At 48.3% G+C, this 27,873-nt stretch overlaps 1 protein-coding gene across 22 annotated transcripts in view; it reads right to left on the minus strand.

Moving 5' to 3' along the window:
• Nucleotides 1-27,873, minus strand: part of NRXN2 (neurexin 2) — a 286,100-nt gene that overhangs the window by 30,173 nt on the left and 228,054 nt on the right. For 14 of the 22 annotated variants that reach the window (XM_042439702.1, XM_042439701.1, XM_042439700.1 and 11 more), the window contains 3 exons: nucleotides 19,956-20,127; nucleotides 10,685-10,774; nucleotides 279-601 (listed from right to left, as the gene is read on the minus strand). In XM_042439702.1, the coding sequence (XP_042295636.1) occupies nucleotides 279-601; nucleotides 10,685-10,774; nucleotides 19,956-20,127 (585 nt within the window). The remainder of the gene's footprint in view (nucleotides 1-278; nucleotides 602-10,684; nucleotides 10,775-19,955; nucleotides 20,128-27,873) is intronic. The other 8 variants (XM_042439705.1, XM_042439704.1, XM_042439703.1 and 5 more) reach the window with 1 other exon arrangement.

Genomic DNA, 27,873 nt, shown 5'->3' on the forward strand with positions numbered 1-27,873 from the left:
TAGAGTTGGAAGGGACCACAAGGGAGATCCAGTCCAACCCCTTTGTGCCATGCAGCAAGACACAATCATAGAACTGTAGAGTTGGAAGGGACCACAAGGGAGATCCAGTCCAACCCCTTTGTGCCATGCAGCAAGACACAATCCAAGCACTCCCAAAAGAAGGCCATCCAGGCTCATTTCCAGCTGGCCAAGCTCCTGTTATGTCTCTCTATGCCAGATCTCTTCCATCCCGATTCACTTTCTCCCCTTCCCATCTGAGCTGCTTGCTTCCCACTGACCTGGGTGACGCTGTCGCGCATGGTGGGAGAGCGGCCGCGCCGCGTGGTGGTGGTGGCCATGGTGGTGGTGGTCTCCATGATGGTGGTGGACATGTCTGCCAGCAGGGTAGTGGCCGTGGTCTCCGTGGTCATGACGGAGGGCACCTCGCCCACCAGCCGCAGGTTCCCCTCCACCTTCACGTTGGGGTCGCTCTCGGCTGCCAGGGACAGGACTTTCAGGCCATTGTAGTACAGTCCTGAGATCTGCCCCTGGAACGGACGGCCTTGGTCCCGGCCTCCAATCTTGATGGCGGCTTGGCTGTTAAAGATGGTCAGCTGGCGACCTGGCAAGGGAAAGAGGGAGGACGGGGTGTGGAAGGGAGCAAGGGGGCAGGCAGAAAGAGAAGCGGGCAGAGGTGAATCCGGAGGCTTAGCTCCTGCGTACATGTCACACAAGACAGGCTGGCTCAGTCTTCCTCTGGAAGGCCACCCCAACCCCAACCCTGACTTCTTTGCACCTGACCAGACCTCTTCTCCTCTATGTTTCCTTCTTTTCTTTCTCTTGTTCTGTCCAACCATGATCCATCTTCCTGCATGGCAGAATGGCGTTGGGATCTATGGTCCTCGGGGTCTCTTTCACCTCTGTGATTCTAGGATCATCTTTATAGTATCTGGAGCCTACCTGCATTCCTGCTCTCTGCTCTCCTGTCCATCCATCCTGTCTGTCTGTCTGTCTATGTCTGTTTGTCCAACTGTCAATGCAATGCATCCTTCTGAAATATTCTCTCCTAGACACTGTCTGTCTGTCTGTCTGTCTGTCTGTCTACCTACCTACCTACCTACCTACCTATCTTTGTTGTTGTTGTTGTTGTTTTTGTGTTCCTTTAAGTCATTTCTGACTTAGGGTGACTGTAAGGCAAATCTACCACGGGGTTTTCTTGGCAGGTTTTGTTCAGAGAGGGGTTTGTCCTTGCCTTTTTCAGCCTCGGAGGAATGTGACTTCCTGAAGGTCGGCCAATAGGTTTCCAAATGACTGAGAGGGGATTCAAACCGTGGTCTTTCCGTGTCCTAGCCCAACACGCAAACCACTACACCACGTTGGCTCTGTACATCCCTCCAGTGTATTTAGCTTCTCCTCATTCCCGACTCCCTTCTATTCTTTGCTATGCACATCCATCCATCTTTTTCCGACTTTTCTTCCTTCCTTATTTCCTTCCTATTTCTTTCTGCACTTAAATGCCTACCTATCTACCTTTGTTGTTATTGTTGTTGTGTGCCTCCAAGTTAATTCTGACTTATGGCCACCCTAAGGCAAACCTATTCTGTGCTTTTCTTGGCCAGGTGTGTTCAGAGAAGGTTTGCCATGGCCTTCCTCTGAGGCTGAGAGAGTGTGACTTGCCCAAGGTCACCCAATGTGTTTCATGCTGAGTGGGGAATCGAACCCTGGTCTCCAGAGTCGTAGTCCAACACGCAAACCACTATACCATGCCGGCCCTACCTACCTACCTACCTACCCTTCTCTTTTATCTTATCACCTCTTGTTGGTGTGTGTGTGTGTGTGTGTGTGTGTGTGTGAATCTAGGACCCCCTCTGTGCCTCTGCATTTGCCAGGGGTGCCATTCGGTTTTGTTGCAGGGGTGGCACTGTGCCAAGCATGGCTGGAAGGACCGATGTGGTTTGCATTCTCCATGCAGCCTGGGGGCAGTCTGATCACGGCACCCAAATCAATCGAATGCAATCTAGCCTCTCTGCATCCTTATCTCATCTATCTCCTTGGCCTTTTATTGCAGCTGGATAAAAGAGGTGGTGGGAGAAGAGATGGATCTGAAAGGGAGACCTTTCTTTGCTCATCTGTCTCTCCTGCTCCTCTCGCTTTTACTCATCTGCCTCTGGAGCTCAGGGAAAACAGACTCATTTCTCAGTCCTTTTCCTACTCAGGAAGACGTGGCTGGCTACTCATCCCTTTTTCTGGGCTACCAAATCTCCTGCCCTCGCCTGATGCCCAGCCAGTCGCCCCATTGTAATAGGTGCGCCATAGGTGCACAGGACAAAGAGTGAGCAAGAGATGTATGTGAAAGGGATCCTGGCAAAGATGATGGGTATGTGGGTGCTTGGAAGTAGGAATGGAATGGAATCAAATCATCATCATCATTATCATCATCATCCAAAACTTGTATGCCCGATTGTGAATGCACCAACAAGAGCAAAGGGGGCACTTTCCTTCTATTGCCAACCTCCTTAAACTTTGGCAAGGCAGAATTTACGTCCCAATAAAGACCTGGAGCTCATTCAGATCACAGTTATAGTGCTGCGATTCTGCTTTAATGGCCTGGTTGCATCCTCTGCAATCCTGGGATCTGTAGTTTGGCGAGGCAGAAGAGAAGTCTACCTTCAAGCTGTTGGTTGAGTTAGGGTGACCCCACAAATTTCATAGGGTTTCCTTAAGACTCGGAAGTGGTTTGGTCAATTCCTTCCTCTAAAACATAGCCTACAGCACCTGTAACTGTATTGTGTGTAAAAGGGCATACCTCGGTCCTTTGTTTGGGTAAGCGGGCTGATGGACATACTAGCTGTGGATTTGGGGAGTTGTAGTCCAAAGAGTTGGGCCAGCTTGGTGCAATGGTTGGAGTGTCAGACTAGGATCCTAAGAGACCCACTCAAAAGTACCTTCTTTGCCAGGGTTTTCCATGCCCTTCCCTTGCTCACTCTTTGCTCAAACGCTTTGTGCCGAAAAAGAGATGTGGGGGGAAAAACATTAAAGGATCCGTCTGTTGCATCCTTCCTCCCAAAAAAGCATCTCCAGATGGAACAGAGACTGAAGTCAACTTTCCTTCTCCACTGAAGGGAGGAGGGGAAAAAATCACCCCTGGTTTAAAAATAAACCACTCTGGTTCTTCCCTTTCCGTCGCCCGCCTCTTGTGCCACCTTGTGCCAAACCTCTCTGCAACACACACCTTTTGAGAAGTTTGCAAGTGGATATTTTGCGAACCCTCCGAGACACCTTTCCGTTTTGGCCCCCTTGGTTTTTAGAAAGCAAGATTAAAGATTAGGTTTAAGACGGGGGTTTGTTCAGGGTTAAAGGAGGGCCAGGCCCCCAAATAAAACTGATTTTCACTCCGAAAATGCCCTCTAACCCTGGCAGAAAAATTTCTCCCTCCCTTTTTAGGACCTGAATTAGTTTTGGTTCTCACAAAGAACCGCCATTTATTATTTCTTTGTTTGTGTGTATCCTCCGCTGATTTAAAGCCCTTTAGAAATATGTTTATTCCCCCAACGCAGTCGCACACGTGGAAAACCATGCGCCCAGTCGCGCCAATGGATTTGCACACTTGTGAATGCTCCCCCCTCCCTTTTGCACCAGAGAGCCCTGAGGTGAAAGGAAGAAGAGACAAATGCCAAGCCAGAGTGGATGTGTTTTGCACACTAAAAATCCTGCAATGCAACAGCAGATAGAAAGTGTACATGTGATTGTGCATGTGTGTGTGTGCATATGTGTGCAAAAAGAGAGGGTGAAAGAGAAAGGCGGAGGAAAGAGAGAGAAAGAGAGAGAGAACAGGACTAGTGCCAAATGAAACATCTGTGTAAGCCAAGACAGCTTAGCAACCTCCCGGGAGGCATAATTCAGACACAAATCCGCCTGAGTAGCCTATATCCCTTTGCATTTGTGTGTGTGTGCGCGAGTGTGTCTGTGTGTCTCCGTTTCCCTCCCTTCTTCTTTATCGCTCAAGCATGCCAGAGCGCGCACAGAAATTAATCTCCAGGCTCAGGGTTCTCTATCGGCTGCGCCAGCCAGCCCTGCAAGGTTGAGCACTAAGAAGCAAGGAATCAGGAATCCATGTGCGTTGGGAACTCGTTCTTCCAGAGCCACTCTTGTGTAGTACAAGGGAATGGCAGGACAAGGCGAAGGGGGAAATTTGTATGGGAGGCAGAGAGAGAAGGAAGGATTGAGAGAGGTTGCATGAAGGAGGGGAAACTGGGGCTCAGTTTAGGCCAGGATGCAAACCTGGCTCTGCTTGGGATTGGTCTTGGTGGACCACTGAACATGAGCCAACAGTGTGACGCAGCAGCTAAAAAAGGCCAATGGGATTCCAGGCTGCATCAATAGAAATATAGTGTCTAGATCAAGGGAAGTAATAGTGCCACTCTTATTGTGCTTTGGTCAAAGTTCGCCAGGAATATTGTGTCCGGTTCTGGGCACCACAGTTGAACAAGGAGAAGCTGGAGCATGCCCAGAGGAGGGCAACCAAAATGGTGACAGGTCTGGAAACCATCAAGCCCTATGAGGAGTGACTTAGGGAGCTGGGGATGTTCAGCCTGGAGAAGAGACAGTTAAGAGGTGACATGATAGCCCTGTTTAAGCATTTGAAGGGATGTCATATTGAGGATGGAGCAAGCTTGTTTTCTGCTGCTCCAGAGAATAGGACCCAATGGAGCAACGGATGCAAAATACAGGAAAAGAGATTCCAGCTCAACTTTAGGAAGACCTTCCTGATGGTAAGAGCTGTTGGATGGTGGAAGATGCTACCTTGGAGTATAACTGAGTCTCCTTCTTTGGAGGTTTTTAAACAGAGGCTGGATGGCCGTCTGATAGGAATACTTTGTGTTTTCCTGCATGGCAGAAGGGGTTTGGAGTTGAAGGCCCTTGGGGTCCCTATCAAATGCCTCTGAACATGTACAGAGAAGCCGATTTAGCACAACACCTAGGCCAGGTTAAGGCTTTCAAGGCAGGCTTAGGACCCAGAGGTAGTCAGTTTGGAAATTTAACCTCTGACAAGAAGCACTTTGGAACGGATGTGGAAGAACTCCTAGGACTCAGCTGATGCTAAGCTTTGAAAAGAGGGATCCCATAGCAAGCAAGAGCTTGGCCTCTGCAGGTCCTGGACCCTGGCTGGTTTCCAGTGCAAGGAAGGCAAAGAAATAATGAAGAGAATAAATAATAACAGGAACTCCGACAGGAGGCTCTGGTTGGCACCGTACACCAAGCTGGATTTTAGATGGCCCTTCATTTATCTTGGAGGGGCAAATTTACAACCTGGCAGTGTTTCTTCTTGGTAGGAGGGAGAATGCATACAAGCCTTCACCTTGTCTTCCTTTGCAAATTGTTTAGCATTAAGAATGAATAATTTTTGGGTCCCCCCCATTTCTTCCCGCTCTTTAAGAGCCCACCACCCTCATTTTGGCCTGTCATCCAAGCTCCTGGGGTCCAACAAAGCCCTTTTTTGCGAGTCGATTGCAGTTCCCAGCCTCCAGTCCTCCGGGCTCCACCTCCCCGAACCAAGAAGGCGCCGCAGGAAATCAAAACTGATGTGGCATCCAAAGAGCGCCCTTTGCATGTTAACAGCACAATGCCAGCCAACCTTAGCGAGAAACCCTGGTAGCATTAGGCAGCTTGTTTGGAAATCAAAGCCGGCGTGTGCATGCGCGAGAGCAAGCACCATCCATCTCTCTGAATTCCCACTTCAACCGGCTGCTCCAAAGGCGCCTCATCTGTAAGCAGGATCCATCCTGCTTCCTTCGAGCCTTTTGCAGACATAGGCCTGAAGGGTTCACTCCCCGGCATCAGATGGATGAGAGAATAAGGGCTTTGTAGGGTCCAAAAGGCCCATTTCTACCTCATTTTGTCATGGTTCTGCTTGGACGATGCACAACCCAAATCCCGGTTCTGGTGCAAGCAACCTGGATGATGTCCAGCACATTCAGCCCCAGAACTGGGGTATGACCTAGGCTGCGTCCGCACTGCAGAAATAATCCAGCTTGACACCACTTTAACTGCCACGGCTCACTTGCTACACAATTCTGGGAGCTGTCATTTTCCAAGGCGTTCTCAGTGCCTTGTGCTAGAGTCATTTCAAAGATATCACCATGTTAGTCTGCAAAATCGATACGTAAAGAGATCTTGCAGCACAAATCTTTGGTCTTCCTGGTGTTTCGGACTCCAGGTCCCAGGCATCTCAGCCAGCCTGGCCAATAGTCAAGGATTCTGGGAGCTGAAGTCCAAAACCTCTGAAGGACTAGAGTTTGGGAATCATTGTTTGTAGCACCTTTGAGACCAACGGAAAGAAAGAACAAAGTTGGCAGCACGAGCTTTCGTAGACTTGAGTCTACTTTCTCAGGTGCATTAAGTAGACTTTAGTCTAGGAAAGCTCATGTTGCCACCTTCTTTCTTTCAGTTAGTCTCAAAGGTGCTACAAGATCCCTCTGCAGACTAACACAGCTTTATCTTTGAAAGAAAGAAGCTGGCAGCATGAGGTTTCATAGACTTCAGTCTAATTCCTGTCGAGAAAGAAGATGTCTGTCTTTACCTGGTGGGCAAGTTCCTTGAAGAGATTGATGCATTTCCACTCCATCCGGCTAAATTTGGTTGCCAAATGCATGGGTCCAGAGGCGTTCCACACACATACTAGTGGCATATTTGCATGGACATCATGCGCTATCTTGGAGATGGGACCCACGTTTAAACACAACATTCATGTATGTTTTATATCTACCTTGTACCAATGGCCTGGAGGTCATACTATACGCAATGCATGAAACAAAAAAGTTGGCATACCCTGAAAGCAAAGGTGACACGCTCTCAGCCACCATTTTGTGGACCATTTTGGAACATTCTGGATTTTGGAATTCCAGATAAGGGAGTCTCAAAACCTGTATTTTGTACAGAGGAGGGCATAGCGGTCTCCCACTGTACCAATAGTACCCCCAAGTTTGTAAGAAACCCGCAGGCTTGCAGCCCAGCTTGCAAGAAATCTTTCGGAGCTGCTTCAGCCTGCAAAAGACAGGCTTGGAATAGATGGCCTTTGCAGACTCTTCGGACTCTATGTCATCCTATGACTCTACCTGTCCCAGTTTTGCTTGTGTGGATATGCTTGAAGCATGTGCATTATGTGATGTGAATGTAAGACAGTGAGAGATAGATAGGTAAACAGTGTGGGAAATACGTTGTGGCTTTAATAACATTCGACAATGAATTGAATTTCTTCCTTTCTGCGTTGCACCCCAGTGCTCTCCATTAAACCATTCCTTAATTCCAAAGGGTTAAAACTGGATTTGTCTTTCCCACCTTCCAGTCCCCCGCCAAGTTACTTTCCATCTCTGCTTATTCCATATCTTTTTTTCGTATTCGTTAATAGACCCTTTAACTGTTTTTTGTCGTTTCCTTCGCTCTCGTTTTGCAGCTGTAATTTGTTTATAAAGCCATCAGGTTATGGAGACACTTAAAAAAACCCCCGAAACAAACCTAAGAGAGATAACATTTAGACGCTGATGCTCCCCTCCCTTTCGGAAAAGCAACACCAATTAAAATGGTTATTAAGGCATTTTTGGAATTTATTGGTTAAAAAACCTGTTTAGCACTCGGTTTCCGTTAAAAAGCACAGTTAGTGTTATTAGCTGGTTAAATTAAGATTTAGAACGCTCTTTTTCCTCTCCTTGCCTTTCCTTGAGGGTTGGTTTTTTGGTGTTCCTTTTTGTTTTGTTCTCTTGTTACTACTCCTTTCCCCATTGAGTTTAAAGCGTTAAAGGTGCAGCTCTCCCTGCTCCGGGACAAATCACACGCCAAGACACAAACACACACACACACAAGGCAGAAAAGATGGTTGCAAAGCTGGTGAGGTCAGACCTCGGCGGGTCTTCCCTGGTAAGGAATTAAAGCCAAGGTTCTTTAACCCAACCTTGCAAGGGCTGGACTCCAACTCCCATCATCCGCAGCCAGCTAGGGAAATTGATAATGAAAGTTGTGGTCAAACTGGCAAGCCCTATGACAAGTCAAGGGAGAAAATGGTTTCTTTTAATGGGGAGAGGGCAAGGGAAGGGATCCCTATGGTGCAAGAAGGATGTGCCAGGATGCTCTTTGGCAGGGATTTCCAAACTGTGGCCTTCAGGAGCTGAAGCCATTTGGAGCAACGGTCATTAATGCTGGGAGCTGAAGTCCAAAATACTGGGAAGGCGAAGGTTTGGGGATCTACGGAATATATTTTGGAGTCTCTTTTGTCTTGACTACAGCAAGGAAGACGAGAAAGAGACAGAGAGATACAGATCAGGCTGCCAAGTTTCCCCGCACACAACTCCTGCCGGCGATGCCTGATGCCTCATTGAGGCATCTGGCAATTTGCTGAAATTGCATCCACGTTTTAATGACCCGCGTGCCAACGCTGGGATGCCATTGCCACTCATTGCTACCCAATACCTGTACTGAGGCAGAAGAACACTCAGGCATGAAGGACACTTTGGGGCACAAACGCTTTAAATCAGGCTTCTTAAGATACCTGATGTTGGGGCTGGCTATTGGAGTCGTCCCTCCACATCCAAGGATCCTGCATCCATGGATTCAACCACCCACGGCTTGCAAATGTATATTTTAAAGCTTGATTCTGCCATTTTATACTGTATAAGGGGCACCATTTTACTAGCCATGGGATTTGAACATCCCTGGATTTTGGTATCCAACGGGGGGATCCTAGAACCAAACGCCAGCGGAGACCAGAATGGTACCATATTTGCACATGTTTGCGAAGAGAGATGAAAACTCATGGCAAAAAGTGAGTTGGGGAAGAAAGTCCTGAATCAAATATCAGTGTCATGAAGACAGTTTGCACCCGATTTGGGGTTTTGGCCTTGTGCCATGCAAACAGAATGCAGCCAGCCCTTTGGGAATTTGGGGGCAATGTGCCCATACACACAAGCTCCTAGGAGGTTTCTAAACAGAAGCTGGATGTCCATCTGTTGGGGATGCTTTGACATGGAATACAAGGTTTGGGTGACCCTTGAGGTCTCTTTCAATTCTAGGATTCTAGTCTAGGGCATATGTTGGCATTGTGAAAGTCCCTCAACCCTCGATTTACAAGGCTGCAGACATTGTGGTCTATTGGGGTCTATTCCCCTGTCAACTGGGAGGCAGAAGACTGATGCTTCATGTCCCTGATCTCTGGTGGAAGTTGCACTAGGGATCCCACTTCTGTCCATTGCAATGGAGATGGCTTGCAAGATGGGAACGTCAGTCATCTGCTTCCCAAGCAACAGGGGAATGCCATCCCCTCCATTGACCATAGCAGCTGTTGTCTAGTAAATGGGGATGGACGCTGGCCTGGGACTCACTCTATTGCTGGTCATGGCACTTGCAACTATTCCTGCACCTCTATATTATCAGAATGGGGAGGGTTGCAGGGCTGAAAAGTTGGAGGCTGAGTTGGGGACGTCGTAAGAGAAAGGCTCTTCGCGCTTTTCTTTTCCGTTCCTGCCGATGCTTGATGTAAGACAATGTGCGATGGTGACAATGTCACGCTGTGCATTTCCACCCCCAGCAGGCAGGCAAAGCTACAAGACGAGGAAATGTACGCACGGTGCAATGGTGTCCCGTCATGCCCAGCGTCAGATTCAATGGTGTCAGGGAAAAAGCGACAAAGCAGGAGAGAAAAACCAAAGGGGGAGCCAGGCTTTGTTTCTCCTGCAACATCTGGAGCTCTGTTTGAGAAGGGCTCCTTGGAGCTGCCTGTCCTTGTGAGAAAAGTGCCTCTGAACATGGGATGTGTGTGTTGTTGTTGTTGTGTGCCTTCAAGTCATTTCTGACTTATGGCAACCCTAAGGCGAACCTATCCTGGGGTTTTCTTGGCAAGACTGGTTCAGAGGAGGTTTGCCATCGCCTTCCCCTGAGGCTGAGAGTATGTGACTTGTGCAACATCACCCAATGGGTTTCATGGCTGAGTGGAGAATCAAAACTTGGTCTCCAGGGTCATAGCCATAACACTCAAATCATTATGCCATGTTGGCTTCCCAATAACATTTTAGCCTACATTAATAGAAGCATAGTTTCTGACTAATGGTGACCCTAAGGCAACCCTATTACTGGGTTTTCTGAGAATTTGTGCCAAGATCACCCAGTAGATTTCCAAGGCCGAGTGGGGATTCGAACCCTGGTCTCTAGAGTCATAGTCCAATGCTCTAACCAACCAATATGCCATGCTGGCTACTTGTCCATAGTAGGAATCACCTTGAAGACCAAGTACCAGATCCAGGGATGGATCTTGAAGGCAAAAGGGCAAAGAGAGGGACAGTTGGCCAAAGGTTGGAACTGCGGGGACCATCCATGATGGAGAAGGTTCCATCACATGTCTTTGGGTTGATTAGATAACCCTTGGGGATCCCTCCCAAATCTAAGGTCTAATGTGGTGGGAAATGAATGCACTGACATCCTCTAGTCTAGTTCAATGTCTCCAAACCAACCCTTCCTTCCAGCCCCAACTTGGGTCACCAGCTCTGAAGCATCCATCTGTGGAAAGCATTTCCCCAAGGAGGGGAAACTAAGGGAAGGGAAGAAAAGGTCAAGAGGATAAGAAACAAGGTGGGGAGGGCTGCACCTTTAAACCTTTGTTGTTGTTTTTTTGGTTATTTACTCGCTCATTAATTAACCGGAATTAATTATCGTTAATTACCTTTGTCGAGTAGCCACTCATCTACTACTCGACCGAGCCGATACGGAATTCTCTGTCTAGCAATCGCCAGTCGCTCATTATCACTGTTCCCTTCAAAGAGTTTAGAGAGAGATTTGCAGATGGTTAAAAGAAAAAGAACAAAAGAAGGAAAAAAGAAAAAATAGAGAGAGAGAGAGAGACATATACGCCATCTGGAAGGTCAAAGGTCAGAGGTTAGCATGTTTAGAGAGGTTAGACTAGCTCAGGTAACATTGCAGTTTAAGCGCTGGATTGAAATTAGCTGAATTAGGTTTCCATTAGTTTTGGATATTTTGTTGTTGTTGCTATTTGTTTGGTTTTGTTTTGAAGGGGAAGGGGAAGGTTCAGTTTGGATTTGGGTTTGGGGTTTAGCGGTTTTAGCCATCAATGGACAAAGCACTAGTTATACGGTTTAGTCAGGTTTAAGTGTTAGGATGAGGAGATGAAGGTTAGTCGGATTTATGCCGCATCGGAGAGGTGGATAAAGCTCTCTAATGCATTAATTTTGTTAAAAATTAAATTAAATTCACTTTATTAGTAGACTTTAAGTCCCTAGTCACAAAATTGGTGGAAAAGGCAACATCACACTGTCAAACTCTCGTCGAAAGCTTCCTTTCCCAAAACTCTCGGTGCTTGGTTTTTTGGTCATCTTCAAACCCAAGCTTGGTCCCACAAGCCTTCCGCCACAGCCTTCAAACCGTCCCCCTTCCCCCTTTCGGACCGACAGAAAAACAACCCCCCAAATCTGCCCTGCATTTGTATCTGGAAATGGGCAACGAAACTTCGTGACGGTTTATACATACGACGAAACTGGGGTCCATGGCAGCAAAGATTGACCAGAATGGCAGGATAACCCAGAATGGATATTGGCCAAATTTCACCCGGAGGAGAAGACAGACTTTTGAGATTTTGTTGAGGGGTTAGGATGGGTTTTGGAGCCTTTTGCCCCTGCCTTTTTTGTTGGGGAGGTTTTGAAGGGGGAGTTGGAATCACACACAACGTGCCAGCATTCCCTAAACTCATAATCCAAGCAACACATTTCCCTCGATCAAAATACTCATTCCTTTTCCCAACAGCAAAGCACACTCATTGACTTTCCTGCATGGTCAATATCTATCTGCATGTCCTCCAACATTTCACAGGTGAAAGCCAGGCTGAGTTTGTGAGTGTGGCTGAACAACCTCTGAGTCGAGACAGCAAAAGTTGCGAATGAGGAAAAACACGCAAGCTAGGAGAGGCTGCCGCAGTTTGCTTTGGCTTCAGCTTACTAGGAAGGGCAAGGTTCCTCATCCCACTGTTGAGTTAACAGAACGCAAACTACTTTTGCACTTGGAACTCAGTTTGCAGCAAGTGAAGTAAGTCCAGGACAAAGGGAGAAGAGGGGGAAACCGGGACATTTTAAAAGCAGTGGGGAAAAGTGGGATGGTAGAGGATTGATCAAAACTGTCCCTGGTAGATTCAGGACAGTTGGAAGGTATGTAGATGCAGATGTGGTTCTAACCGCTGCAATAAGTGCCATTCAACATTCATGCACTGCAACAAGTGCCACTGCAACATCCAGCCATTCAAACCTGCTTACCTGTTTTGGTTGCAGGGCCAGGCAAGGGATTTTTGGGAACCAGGAAAGGCCTGCACCAGAATTCACCACCAGAATTCACAGTTAGAGGTCTGGAGAGCCAGCATTGGAAGCATACTGGTAGTATAGGCTTTGGTGAATGCCCAATGCTGCAAACTCCCAACTTCAGAGGGAGCTTGGAAGTTAAAACTGGCTGCAAAACCAGCTGTCACACACTGTGTGGATGTTCTCTTACAAACGCATGCCAGTGACACCAAATTCTTACAAGGACGGTCTCTGACAAAATACTTTTGACATGACGGAAACAAACTGTTCTATATGGAGAAAGGCTTGGCAACCAAACCTGGAAGACCAGAGTTTTTGGGGTGGAGGGGGAGACATACTTCCTTGTTGTTAGCCTAACCTACTCCAATGGGAAGTGCAAGGAGGTGAGTTTGGCAGTTGCAGGAAAGGCTTTCTCTGGCCAAGAGGCGCACTTGAGACTTGTGCCCTTGCCCTTTGCCAGTCTTGCAAAAGTCTGGTTCTTTGCTTTTCGTAGCCTCGAAGAAAGAGCTCCAGTGGTTGTCTTTTGAGCCTGGGCACAGAGATGTCTTCTCCAAGAAACAAGGAGAGCCTGAACATGCACAGAGTGCCTTTGCAACTGCAAAGGCCAGAGTTTGTGCATGTGTTGCAAGTGAGATCAGCCAGTCTCTTGAAAACAAAGCATGCTTGCAACGGCCCAGAGACTGTCTCAGTGCACAGAGAGCAGAGCGGGAGTTGCAAGAAGGTGCCATTTGCCACTGCTGGGTGGGAAATTAATTATCTACCAGTTAATATGGTCAATGGTGTTGCCAGGTCAAGGCAGGCGACAGTTGGCATGTGAAGGAAGCCAATGACCTTGGCCTAGGAGAGGCTGGCATGTGGATTTGCTGCACCGTCCTTGGCAGAAGAGTGAGCTGAGATCTTGTCCCTTGTTGTCCCCAGAAGAGTTTCCGAAAAAGCTGGGGCAAGGAGGCAGAGCAGCGGGTTGCATGTGGCGCACAGCTGCTTCCAAAGTGTCATGACAGCCTGCAGGCGCGGGCCTGCCCCTTCCAGTACTAAACCAGGGTCTCCGTTTGTGTGGCGCCGCACGCCAGAAGGAAAAATCTCATACCCCTATGGATGGGCTCATTATTTCTTTCAGGGCTGGCTCAGAGCTGGGATGGCACGTCAGCTACTCCGCTTCCATAGAAGAAAAGGGGCAAAGCAATGAAACTCCAAGGCTTTAGAAGGTTTTAAAGGTGAGGGATTTGTGCCACCATTTTGGGGAAGGTTGAAACCTAGTAAATTTGCTCCCTGGCATAGGAGTGAATTAGGAGCAACTGTTTTGGCCTGATACAGCCACACCAGGAGCATTTCTAGGGGTGAAACCTTAGAGGTGGATGTCTGCTTTTCAGTGTGGAGTGTACCATGGCACTTATCCACAAACAGACTGGGACTTCTGGAGATAGAAAATCTTGGGAAAGACCTGGTCCACTTACCGGAAGCGACAAGGAGGCTGACTGGGAAGCCATTGACACGCAATGGTCAACTCCTGGAGGCTCTTCCATCGCCAATCGGCACCTGGGCTTTTGGGGACCTGCAAACAAGCTGGGTAGACTGGAACAACCTGGGACACAGACAGTCCCTTCAGGTGCCCAGAACCACCAGCCATTGGTGGCAAGGAAACTGGACCCTTTCTCTTCCATAGCAACCTGATCTGCTCCTGAGGGACCATTGTGCTGGTGGATCCCAGCCTAAGGGTGACAGCATGAGTGACCACACTGGGGTAACACCAACCCTAGTGATGCTACTGAGTCACACAGAAAGGCATTTTGGGATGTGTCTCCTGTTTTCCTCCTTTTCAAAGACCACAGTAATGGCAATTGGAACTTGGAAGGAGGACCTCACCAGTCATTGGGACCATGGCATGATGGAGATGTGCCTGGCTGCTCTTCTCTCCCTCAGAGGCCACAACAATGGCAGTCGGAGCACGGAAGGAGGGCCTCTCACCAACCACTGAGCCAAGGCACGATGGAGACATGCCTGGCTGCTCTTCTCTCCCTCGGAGGCCACAGCAATGGCAGTTGTAATGGATGGAGCTGTGCCTGGCTGCTGTTTTCTCCCTCGGATTTAAGCACACAGACTCACACGTGTATATGCGTCTGTGCGCACATGTGTGTACGTGCGCACGCACCCTCCCACAGGCTAGCGCCCTCCTCCCTTTTCTTCCCAATCTTTGCTACTTGTTCCATGCCATGATTCAGCCCCTAATTAGAGGCGGTCAGGGGCTTTTCATGCTCTCATTAGCTTCTGTATTAACGAGGCGATTAACATCTTTTAATTAAAAATACGCCATCCTCCGAAAGTGACCTGAGTCTCTAATCAGGATCCAGCTTGGGAGGGAGGTCTGATGCGCAAGGCTCCGTTCTTGGCCTGACTGTGTGCCGGAGAGACGTTGGGGATTTCTGCCGTGAGTAAGATGAACGTTCTGCACCTTCCCTCTCAAACGTCTCCATTGAGATTCATGCAAAAAGGAACATTTGCCTTGGATAGGTGTGGGCTTCCAAGGTAAAGAGGGTGCGGGTGATACAGTTTAAAACTGGGCACCAAAGACCCTGAAATATCCCGCATGCTGCTAAAAACCTGAAACTAGTTGGTATGCAACAGTTAAGTATGCTTTGCAGATGGCAGAAGAAAAGCCAGATAGCAAGAATATTCACAAACACTCCGAATCTGAAACTAGTTGGTATGCAACAGTTAAGCATGCTTTGCAGATAATACCACTTCAAGGTAGCCACCAAACAAATTTGCCCCAAACTTCACAGCTGAGTGGTCTTCTCCGTCCGTGGCTCTCATTCCCATTTTGTACTGGAATGTTTCCCGAGAAATTGGGGTGGGCATGCTATCCGTTTATTGCCATCGCTTGATTTCAGGCCGACGGACTTTTGTGCCCTCCCCGTTTCCGAGCCATTGGCTTCTGTGGTATTTCGTCAGGAAGGGGGAGCTAGTATTGGCTCCGCCGGGGAAAAAGATCCCCAAACACCACCTGGATTTTGATAACAGTAATATTTATTTTAATTGGCTAATTAGCCAATCAATCGTTTTAAGGGCAAGGCAGTTAATCGACTGAGAACCTGAAAAGGGCCTCCTATGCGGGCGCCTCTGTCTGAGACAGCAGCGGCAATGGAGTAAATGTGAATTTTTTAGCAGGTGAAGAGAGATGATAACAAAGGGAGAAAGAAAGGAAGGAAAGAAAGAACCAGTGGAGGGATAGAAGGCAAATGGTTTTAAAGAAGGAACCTATAAGGTGGTAGAAACAGGATGAGCAATGAGACAGAAGCTGCACCTGCACTGCAGAAACAATCCAGTTTGGTGCCACTTTAACTGCCATGGTGCCCTGTTATGGAATCCTGGGAATTGTGGTTTGTTGCGGCACCAGAGCTCTTTGGCAGAGAAGGCTAGATGCCTCACAACATTACAATTCACAGCATTCACGGCTCTTAAAGTGGTGTCAAACTGGATTATTTCTGCAGCGTGGATGCAGCCAGAAAGATGTGGCTGAATTTTGGAGCCACCTTTGTGTTTGTCGTTGCATGCCTTCAAGTCATTTCTGACTCATGTTGACCCTAAGGATTTTCCTGGCACGATTCGTTCAGAAGGGGTTTGCCATGGCCACCCTCTGAGGCTGAGAGAGTGTGACTTGCCCAAGCTCACCCAGTAAGGTTTCCATGCCCACCGAGTGGGGATTCGAACCCTAGTTTTCTGAGTCGCAAAAAGAGAAAAGGCGTGAAGCCAATTCACTGGCTTTAATGCCAAATATTCTGCATCACCCATTCGTTATTTTACCTGTTCTGCCCTTAGGAGGAGGGTTTTTTCCTCTCTCGATTATGGATTTTTCAAAGTGATGGCTTCAAATCTCCCAGGAAGCCAGATTTGACCAGTCTCAAGTAGATCCGGGATGCAGGCCCACAACCGGACTTCGAAGCATCTAATCTGGAGACTGTCTCTAATATTTCTCCCCCAGCAACAGATCAATGCTGCCTTCCTATTGCGCCCTATTTATCATCACAAAGCTCAGAAGTTTGACATGTTTCTGCTTCCTTCCTTCTCCCTTTGGAGAACCATATGGGCCATCGCCCAAAAAAAGATGTTGTGCTCCGCGCATCAGTCACCATTTATATTTTAAGCATTGCTTGTTGCTGTTGTTGCGTGCCTTCGAGTCCTTTCATGGCGACCCTAAGCAAGTGTCTTCAGAGGGGGGTTCGTCCTTGCCATCTTCTGAGGCTGAGAGTGTGTCACTTGCCTAAAATAACCCAGTGGTTTTATATGGCTGAGCCGGGATTCGAACCCTGGGCTTCGGAGTCAGAGTCCAACGCTCAAACCATAACACCGCACTGGCTCTCCTTTTTAAGCCTATGCATGTTTGCATCGGAAACAAAACGGGGTGAATTTGGAAGAAGAAAACAAGCCCAGGTTCCATTGTAAAATCAATGGAAGAGAGTAGAATTGTGAAGCATACAGGGTTATGAATGTGTGTGTGTGTGTGTGTGTAGTGTCCGGGAAAAGAGAGAGAATGGGAATAAATTGGCTCCAAAGCTCTTGGGTGTCTCCCGCCTGCTGTTCCTCCATTACTTTGAAACGGCTGGGGACAGGCCCATGCTTGCCCGTTACTGCTTGGCATGCGCAGACGAAACTATGGGGGCAAACCTCATGTACTCCGTGGCTCCTAGTGCCTCAGGGACAAGTCCGCAGACAGAGCCGCATTCCTGCTTTTTCAGCCAGCTTTTGCCAGCCTCGTTTCCTCCTCCTTCCTTTGCAAAACGCCTCCAAGGACACGGCCATGGCTGCCTCTCTCTTTGGGCCAACATGAACGCCATGTTCTCATGCTCACTGACCCATGCGGATCAAATGCAGCCATGGGAAAAAAAAAAGGGTTTGGTTTTTACGCCACTTGAGCAGTCGCTTTGCCAGCCAGCTCTTGAATGCCTGCTTGTGCGCCGTTGCGCCCTTCCCTTGGTTGTACCAGTTTGAAGGCTCACCAAACGCATCCACTGAGGATGCAACTCCTGGGCAAAGCCAAGGATTTTGATAGGCTGAGATGACTACAGGTTTTACATCCCTGGATAGCGTATTTTGCAGGTTCTGCTTAACACGATGCGTCCTTGTGTTCATAGGTCCAGAGCTGCAGACAATGATGTGCTTGTTTTGCAAGACAAGAACGTCATGGAGAAGGGAAAGCTCATCTTCTAGGCCCAATTCACAAACACAAAATGGCCCCTTCCAAACACATTCTCACAGAATCTCTTCTGCATAGATCATGCTTTCTGTGACATGGTTCCTCAATTTTCACACTTTGCAAAACCACCAAAAGAAAGTGAGAATATGACATCTGTTCCAGTGAGTAGATTAAGCCCTTCGGCACAATCGTCATCACAAAGAGACACCCCTGGCACACTTATGCCCTGATAAAAGACCGCTTCCACGTTAGGAAAGTATGCATGCCAACACCACAAGAACCTAAGACCTGGAAGCCATTTTAAGTGCAGGTGAACACGGTTCTCCTAAATGGAAATGGTGGCCTAGATGGAAATGGTGGCAAGAATGAGCCAAGACTCCTAACCTATCTTCCTCCAAAGCCTGCAGAATTAAAGCGGTTTGACACCACTTTAACTGCCATGACTCTATTGGACAGAACCCTGGGATTTGGAGTTTGGCAGAACTTTCTAACAGAGGAGGCCGAACACCTCACCAAACTCCAAATCCGAGGATTCTGTCGGATAGAGTCATGGCAGTTAAAGCAGCTGCACCCCAAGAGAAGGCGGCTGGCATCTAAGTAGACATTGCACACGAGGAAGGTCAGGAGTATGTATTGGTGTTGTTTTGGGTCCTGGAATGGCTCTAGGTGTGAATGCGGAAGTTGCAACACCGCACAACCAGAGAAGGGAACCATGCATCTAGGTGCAATGCTCAGCAGCGTGAACGATGGTGGCGAGGAGACATGGCAGCTCATCTCTCTGCAGTGCAGGGCATCAAAGAGACTGCACAATAAGGCCAGCGGGATGGCAGCGTAGGGAGTGGCACTTTGGGGGAAACATGGATCAAAGCGGCTGGCGGATTGCAGGCGGGCAGGAGCTCTCCTTCCTTTCCCTGCCTGCGGCACTAATGACCTTGATTAAATCCCCTCCCCGGCTTTCTGCAACCGGCTTCTATGGTCCCTGCCAGCTCCCAACCAAGGCACTTGTGTGTGATTCCGTCAACATACAATGGGAGGGACCTGGTCTTCAGGGAAGGCGTTTCTAGACTGGTTGCATTCCCAGGCACAAATGCAGCTGACAAAATCCCAGCGTGTCTCCCAGCCCCAGGCACCCACCCTGGCTCAGCAGAGGTCAGAACCAGCCTGTTATCTCTGATCATCACTCTCAAATCCAGCCTAGTACACCTTCGGAGAGATCCCTGAGCTATGGCTTAGCAACCTGACCAGGCTTGGATGCACAGGGATGTGCCACAGAGGGGAGAAGATACCTGGAGATGTTCAACAGATCTAGCTGGATAGGACTTGCGGACACGTTGACAATCTTTCCTTGCCACTCCTGCACACTACAGTTCTTCCTTCCAGTCTTTCTTGGGAGTACCCCATCTATGCCCCCACTCTCTGGCACCTGAATCCTCCCCTCTCTTTCCCATGCCCTCCTCCCTTTCCTGGCGCCCTAGTGTTTGCAATGACCTGGGCCTTTTTTCTGCAATCGCCAACCTTTTCAAAAGAATAAAGGAGATTAGATTGAGATGCGTCGAAAGCACTTTTCCTGATGGAAAGGGCTGCAAAAATTATGTGATAGCAGAAAAACGCCAGCTGCTGAAAGAATGTCAAGGGCTCTCATCATCCGCTGCGGAGGGAGAGGCGGGGATGGTGGGGAGATTTGAAGACAAAAAGAAAATATGGCCATGTGAGCTGCACTTGCAAAGTGCAGCTCAGTTCTTGGCAAGCTACCTGCTACGCACCTCTGAAATGGGAACAAGTGGCCTCCCTTGCAGGGTTTGCTGTCAGAACAGCAACAACAAACCCCACATATATGCTGTCCCCAAATAATGCCCCCAACGGCCTGAAAGGCAACTGCAGTGATACATTTGTGTTTTCGTTGCCCAAAACTGTGGCTGCAGTTCTCCAGAGATGCTGAAAACAGGACTGTGTGAACCTTGGGCTCTGACGCATGCTCACTTTTCAGCTGTTTCAATCTCAAGGCATGTTTACATGGGCCAATTAAACTGGTTTCATCCTCATGGTCATCTGGGCCAAATCCCCAATTTGAGTGTAGACTGTCTGCACGACACAATGCCAACTCTGCACTGCATCTGCCCTATCCTTGGCTAAATCAGTTTTAAAAACCTCACCTCCATGGCGATGCTGGGTGGCTGTTTACACATGCGTCCTGTTTGCCACCTAGTGCCATTGCCAAGAGTTGCTGCCCCTGAGATCACAATGATGTGCCAAGCCATGTGATTTGTGTCATGGGAAAAGTCGCTTGGAAAGCCCAGAGACTCAGCTGCCCAAGAATTTAGAAAGCAAGGCCTACATTGTCTAGAGCCCTTGGAAAGACAGGGTGGTTCTGACCTCCACGATGCATGGGACTATGTGGTCGGATGAAGGCGGAGGCAGGCTGGTTGCCTGCCAGTCCCTACCTGCGGGGTACCGCTCATTGATCGGCCAGTTGTCCACCTGCAGCGTTGCGTTGCCACCACTCCGGGTGAAGCGCACCACGTGGTACTTGCCGTCGTTCACCATGGCGTTGCTCTCCTCGATGGTGATGTCATCCGTGCCCACGTTGAAAATGACCCCGACGGTCCCCTGGTCCTGTGGAAAGCAAGAGAAGAGGAAAGGGGGAAAGGAAAGGGAAGAGGAGAGGAAGAGAGAGAGAGAAGAGAAAGAGAAATGGGGTCAGAGCAGGGGTTCATAGGGGAGGTATGTGGAAAAACAAATCCAGCAGAGGTGAGTAGTAAGGGTCAACCAAGCCTAAGTTAAGCCAAAATATCATCATGGAAGATACACTTATCTACAAGGAGGTGAACACTGGGAATACTTAGTAAAAGACACAACAGTAGAACAACATAGACCAGCCTAATAGACCTGGGCAAACAGAAACATTTTGACCTGGCATCAAAATGACTACAACGTTGGCCTCCTTCGCATCTTTGTTGGCGTTCAACAAAGACACACATCTATTTTGTGGGCCCTTTTCCCAAATAGTAGGCCTTCCCATAAACTGGATTCATCTTTCAGAATCCTTCCTCCTTCTGAAGCGAAGCAGTGGGGCCTGGGCTTTTTTGGTTAGCGCTAAGAATGCAAATCTTCATTTCTTTTATTACTTTATACAAGGGTGAGTGATTGTGAATGGTTTCTCCCCGGTGGGCAACATTACAAGGGTTTCCGTTCGTGTTTTGAAAGTTGAGACTTTCCCCCCAAAGCGAACGGTTTGTGCAAAACCTCATTGTAGTGATGCAGTAAAAAAAATACTTTGTTTTCCATAGAACCCTTTATGTTGTCGAGAACCAGATTTTTGTGCCAAAAAAGCATGGATCTGGGACACAATGCATGGCTTCCCCACACAAAAATGCTGCACAAATATATATACTCTGTGTGTGTGTGTGTGTGTGTATTGCAAAAAACAATAGCAACACATCTTGCTCCTGAAAAATCTTGCAACCAGTTCAATATTGAGACTCCCCCCCCCCCCGACACACACTAAGGACAAGAAAATGTTGTTAAGGCACGATGTCGCCGGCTTTTTATGTGTCGGATAACCGAGAGTGCATCTACACTGCATAAATAATGCAGTCTGATACCACTTTACCTGCCTTGGCTCCATCCTACAGTCGTGGGATTTGTCATTTGACGAGGCACCAGTGTTCTCTGGCAAGGTAGGCTAATGTAAAACTACACATCCCAGGATTCCATAGGAGGGAGCTACAGAGTGGTATCAAACTGTATGATTTCTACTGTGTAAATCAGTGGTCCCCACACTTTGGTCCCCCAGACATTTGGGACTTTGCCTCCATTATTCCTGCCCATTGGCAACGCTATTTTGAGGCTTAAGTCTAAAACATTTGGAGGGCCAGTCTGAAAACCACTGGGTAGATGCACCCTGTGCAAAACACAGAAGTGCAGAAGAAGGGGAGATACTTCCAGCACTGCTCCAGGACCACAACCATTGTAATCTGACCATGCACAAGGGCCAGTTCCTCGATTCTCGGGTCACAAAGCCGCAAAGCGCATTTATTGTACCCACCGTCCTCTCTTCCAACCACTAGCCTCCACTGCTCTTGCATCCCTATAGATTCTCCAATGGGCCCCCCATCTCTCCCCTTGCACCCAGTTGCCACCTGCCCTCTCTAGCTCCTCTCCGCTCCTTTGCTGCAATGACTAATCATGGCTCCTTCCCTTAATCCAGTTCCTGGTGCAGCCGCCGATTGACAGTGCGCTGCCTAATCTCGTTTGCCTCATCAATAAGCTAACGATCAGGGCCGCTTAATTTCATTTGCAGCAGAGCGGTAATTAATCCCGTCCTGCAGCCTCCTCGACGGAAAGGAGCACCGACAGGCCTGCAGAGCAAAAGGGAGCTTGTTTGGGGACTGGGTTCTCCCTGCAGGGTGACCAGATGCCCGACTTGTCCTGGGCACGTCCTCCATTTCAACCTTCGGTCCAGGAAGAAAACGTCCTCTGTGTTGAGCATGACTACGACACATGGGTTTACATTTAGAGGAGGGTTTTAAGCTTTTGTTTGGTAATGTCCCACATTTTTCTTGAGAGCCACCATTACAGAACAAAACTCTGGTTACTCTGATATAAACTCCCATTTGGTCCATAGGGCCGGAGTAGAGGATTGCAATCAGATTCCCTTCATTTCCAGATCGGTCGCCTCCAGCTCCTTCTTTTGCAAAAGCCAAAGTCTCATCCCAAAACCTAGCAACGGGGAATGCATACGAATGCGGACATTGCGAATGCCAAGCAAGCTATTTTGCAGATTTGTCTCCAAGATTCAGTGCAAGGCTGGAGGGTTCCCTGAGAGGTGACGACGGATGGGTTTCTTTCCTTCCTTGTGCATCATACCCATGTCTCCCCTCCCTCTTTGTGCTCTTTGGCATTATTTTTCCCCCCTTCCCCTTTCCAAAACCAGTCCATAACTCACCGCAGGCTGCTCTTTCTGAGCAAGGGTGCTTATGTGGTTATAAAGAGCTCCAGATGAGTTATGGAAGCCCAGAGTGCCGGCGGTCACAATTCAAGGGAGCTGTCACCTGAAGTAACAACGGGCTCTTGCAGAAAGGCTAAGTGCTCGAACTCGCAGCCTTTTCCCCTCTGGGTGAGGTTTGGGACCCCATGGTTCCCATTTGCCGGTGATCCATTCTCCCCATAAACTTGGTGGCTGCGCACATGAGCCATTTTTAGGAGGTGCCGGCTTCCTCCCAATAGACCCACAATGGAACTTAACGCCCAACTTATTTCTGCGGGAAACCGCTTTCTTGAAAGTGTCGCCACAGTCGTCAAAGACGGAAGATACATAAGAAGGAAACGACAATGCTAAGGTGAAGTTGAAGGCTTTCATGGCCGGCATCCATAGTTTTTTGTGGGTTTTTCGGGCAATGTGGCCATGTTCTAGAAGAGTTTATTCCTGACGTTTCACCAGCATCTGTGGCTTTGGCATCTTCAGATCTCTGAAGATGCCAGCCACAGATGCTGGCGAAACATCAGGAATAAACATTAGGAATAAACTCTTCTAGAACATGGCCACATTGCCTGAAAAACCCAAAAAAACCTCTGACAATACTAAGCAATGTACAGAATAATGGCCAGGATCTGCCTTCATGGTCCACTTTATGTAACTTTACGTACACTGCGAGGCCTTGGGATCTGCTAGGGTTGGATTCCAGGACCCCTGTGGATGCCAAAAATCTGTGGATGCTCAAATCCCATTATATACAATGGAGTCTCATTGGTGTCCCAATGCAAAACAGGACCAAATTGCATCAGGACCAATGCATATCAGTTACTTTGCAGCCTCCCCTATGTAGTTGCAAGAGCCAGCATGGTGCATTGATCCGAGCATTGGATTATGACTCTGGAGACCAGGGTTTGGATCCCCGCTCAGCCATAAAAACCCACTGGGCAGCATTAGGTGAGTCACACACTCTCAGACTCAGAGAAAGGCAATGGCAAACCCTCTCTGAACAAATCATGGCAAGAAAAACCCATGATAGGTTTGCCTTAGGATTGCCATAAGTCAGAAATGACTTGAGAGCACACAACTACCTGTGTAGTAAGGTTACAGCCAAGCCTTACTGGATATAGCCATTGCAGTACTAGCCAAGCTGTTATTGCGGCCATCGCATCCCAGACGCCCCCAAAGCCCATTTTTCCTGGAAAACCGAGGCTGGATGGCTTCTCCTGGCTTTCTCTGCATCAACAGTTCCGCTTTAAAACACGTCTCTCTCTCTCTCTCTCTCTCTCTCTCTCTCTCACCCCGGTCCCCTGTTTCACATTTGAAAATGACCCATTTTTCAAAAGCAGAGGGAGACTTCCAGTGACGTCCCATTTTGTTGTTTTGCCGGTCCCTCAAGGGACCCCGACTCACTGCCGTTGCCGACCCCCGAACGGAAGAACTGTTAAGTTGATTAAGCCAAGGCGTCTTCGTGATGAATTCATCTGCCGAACGGGCATAAATCTGCATATGACTAATAGTTTGGAAAACAAAGTGTGTGTGTGTGCATCTGCGTATATATCCGTGTGTATATCTTTCCACATGCGCAAAGGTTGTCAAAGCCTCGGGTTCATGCCTGCTATGACAAACTGATGCATTTCTTGAAGCACAAAGAAATGGAAGAGGAGGCTTCCCAGGGGTGTCCACATACAACAAAATACTACATCTCCCCACATCCTCATGACACATTGTCTGGACAATGCAGGGCCGAGTTTCCAGTTCTGTTGCAAATGTCTGGTCATTTTCGTCGCCGAACCTACCGCAGGTTGTTGTGTGCCTTCGTTTCCAACCTATCTCAAACCTAAAGTGACCCTATCCTGGGGTTTTCTTGGCAAGATTTGTTCAGAGGAGGCTTGCCAAGGCCTTCCCCCGAGGCTGAGAGAGTGTGCCTCGCCCCAAGTCACCCAGTGGGTTTTATGGCCAAGCCAGGAATCAAACCTTGGTCTCCAGAGTTGCAGTCCAACACTAAACTTGCTATGTCAGCTGGGCTCAGTCGATTTTACTACCCCATTTGAACCCTGGTCCCCAGAGTCCTAGTCCAATACTCAAACCTCTATGCCACGCTGGCTCCCTATAGAAAGCTTAGCCAAACCCAGAAAAGTCATGCTTTTAAGCCGGGCATCCTAACCTTCTGGCATCAATCCAGCAATCCCTATTACAGAAAACCCCCTACCCAGGCATTGCTGTGCAAAACTACCACTGGGAGGTAGGGAAATGCAGGGCAAAGTGTGTCTGGGGGGGGAAGGTGGCATTATTAAGGGCTTATTATGCTAAGCAGTGATTAATACCACGCGGTGGGAGTGGCTGGCTGGCTGGCTGCATGCGCTCACGCTGCTTATTAGAGCCATGCATGTAATTATTGCATTAAACCCGGATTATTAGAGCGCCGGGGTGGATGCACCCGCCTCTGCCCCCTTCCAGGTTGGAGAAGGAAAGGCAAGGGTACCACATCTGGAGAATGCGCAAGACCCAGGAGTAGGGATGCCGCACAGAGTTGTCCCAAGATTTGAGGTTTCCGGCCCAATATTGTAGAATTTTGTTGTTGTGTGTTATGGTGATGCCAAGGTGAACCTATCATGGAGTTTCCTTGGACCAATTTCTTCATCATATCTTTCTCCAGTGTTTTTGGATGTTTGCTGTATTATGTTAGTTGTATAGCTTCACAGTTTGATAGAGAGAAAATGTGCAGTTTCCTATTTGGAAATTAAGACTGAAATGTGAACTACATTAAATTAAATTACATTTTAAGGTGGATGCAGAGTGGAGGATGAGCCCTGGCACCACCACAACTGGGCAGGAACACAGTAAATAGGTAGACCTCTTTGCAAATTGCAGCAAGGAATCCATTAAGCTTTCTAGCTGCCGCATCACACTGTTGGCTCACGTTCAGCATGTGGCCCACTGAGACTCCTAGATCCCTTCTGCATGCACTGTGGTCAAGATAGATGTCCCTATCCTATCCACAAGCCATCCGTTGTTGGAGAGTTTCCAATAATAATAATAATTAGCCAATGGGCACAAACAGTGCCAGTATCTGACATATTTGGGGAAGGAAGGAAATGCCAACCTCCCATATCAGGGAGCTGGAGAAGCCCTGGTCTAGGATGCAAATATTTCCACTGTGGTTGCAAACCTGGAAAGGTTTTCTTTTCTCTTCTGTCTGGTTAACAAAGAGTAGCTCAGATGCCCAGGAACTGGGGAGAAAGAGGCTTGGAGGGTGAGTGGAAATGTCATGCCAACCCCACGATGCCAACGACACGCTTCTGGAAAGGGTGAAGGAAAAGGGGAAAGCGATGACAGACTCTCAAAAATGGGTGGCAAGGCAGTAGGTGAAAGACAAGTGTGCATGCATGGGAGAGGGAAAAATGCAGCCCATATCACTTTGCGGCTCCCTTGGCACGAGGTGACAGCAATGTCGCTATCGCTAAGCCCTGCCAAGGCCCGCTGGGCTGCGACTGGCACGCCGAGTTACTTAGGGCGAGATTTATGTCACTCACAGGAGCTGGAAATTATAAAAAGAGAGAGGAAGAGGTGCAAGAGGAAAAGAAGAGGGACGGAGCCACGAGACTTAAAGCGGGATGGAGATGGCAGGCTGGCCGTGGCGCTTGGCTGGCACAATAACTCCTGAGCTACCACGGTCGATTGGCACGAGGGCCCCCGCCAGCCAAGCGTTAAATGGACCACACAAGGCCAGAGAGAGAGAGACAGGATCTCTTGTCTGCTCCAAAATGGCTGCCAAGGCACCAAAATGGCTGCCTCCCCAGGCTTGCAGCTTGCTTGTTGTTGCTGTTGGCATCCCGGCTATGGGGTTGCCCCCACTTTTGTGTCTGGGCATGGCTCTGTGGCTTCAGGGGGAAAAGAGTTTGGCCATGCATCGATTAGCAGATTTAGCCTCACCTGCTGATTTCATCTGAAATCCTTTTTTAAGGCACAATAGCAGAGATGCTGGGTTACTATTTCAATGTTGTTTGTTGGAGAGGTGAGGGCGAAGGAAGGGAGAAAGGAAAAGTTTAGCCATTTGAGAATCCTAAGCTTGACCCAAACCCCCAAACAAACTCATGGCCCTCTAAGGCAGCATCTGCACTGCAGTACAAATGCAGTTTGACGCTGCTTTAATTGACACGGCTCCATGCAATGCAATCTATGATTTATCGTTTGACTTGCTGTTTAGCCTTTGGTGCCCCAATGAACTACAAAACTCAGGTTGCACAGCATGGAGCCACGGCAGCTGAAGTGGTGTCAAACCACTTATCCTTAAGATACAGAGCCCTCCATCTGTCCATCTGCCTTGGTCTAGGCCTCAGAGGGAGAGAAGAATGCTGGACCTGATCCCCTTCCCCACAACCATTCCCTTCTCTTTTTGTGTCGTGTCTGCTTAGATTGTAAGCCTGAAGGCAGGGAACTGTCTAATTAAAAGATTTTATGTACAGTGCTGTGTAAATTTACAGCGCTATATAAATAAAGCTTAATAATAATAATAATAAACTGCATTATTTGTGCAGTGCAGATTTAGACATCTGGTGCCAAAACATATTACGAATCTCACAATTCAATTGGATGGCGCCATGGCAGTTGAAGTGGTGTCAAACTGGGTTATTTCTGCATTGTGGATGTATTTGTGGACAATGAGCTGGTCTCAAGATGGCGGCCAACAAAACGGCCCCCCAATTTAACAGAACTTTCCTTTGGTTTGCTAAGAAAACACACCTGAAAAGGCCAAGAGTATGGCAGCCTTTGCACAAAACCCCAAATTGTACCCAAATACCTGACATGACTGGAGTCAGAAAGCAAGCAAGCAAAGAAGGGAAGCGGCCAGGACCTCAGCGCAGCTACGAAAACCGTTCTTTCCTCCTAACCTGACTATTTTGTGTCAGAAAACACGTCAAAGCCAATGTCGTTCTTCCGTTGAAAACCAAGAGTGACAAGCTGGATGCCCCAAACCTCTATTATATAATGCAACCAAGCGGTCTTGTTGGAGAACAACTCGACGTCTTGTTTGCCTGCCTTAAGACTTTAGGAAACGCTACCAAAAATGGTGCCGTTCCCCCCCCCCCATAACAACAAACAAGGTTTACTGCTTGGGGTCTGAATTTCTAGCTCTGAAATAACCCCCATGTCCTGGAATTGCTCAAAAGGCCTCCAGTATGGTTGGCAGCAATTTCCTTACGGGGCATTGAAAAGGGATGATGTTATTCCTTAAGGCGTCCCCAGTGCTCTTCCCTGTTTAATCCCCGCCAGCCATCTTCCCCATTTCTTACTCTTCAGCCATACCTGCAACACCCACAAATCATCATGTCCCCCAGGAAAGGAGATATAAAAGACTCTTCATCGTTGCACAGACGAAAACC

The sequence above is a fragment of the Sceloporus undulatus genome, chromosome 9 (assembly GCF_019175285.1).
Source record: "Sceloporus undulatus isolate JIND9_A2432 ecotype Alabama chromosome 9, SceUnd_v1.1, whole genome shotgun sequence".
NCBI lineage: Eukaryota > Metazoa > Chordata > Lepidosauria > Squamata > Phrynosomatidae > Sceloporus > Sceloporus undulatus.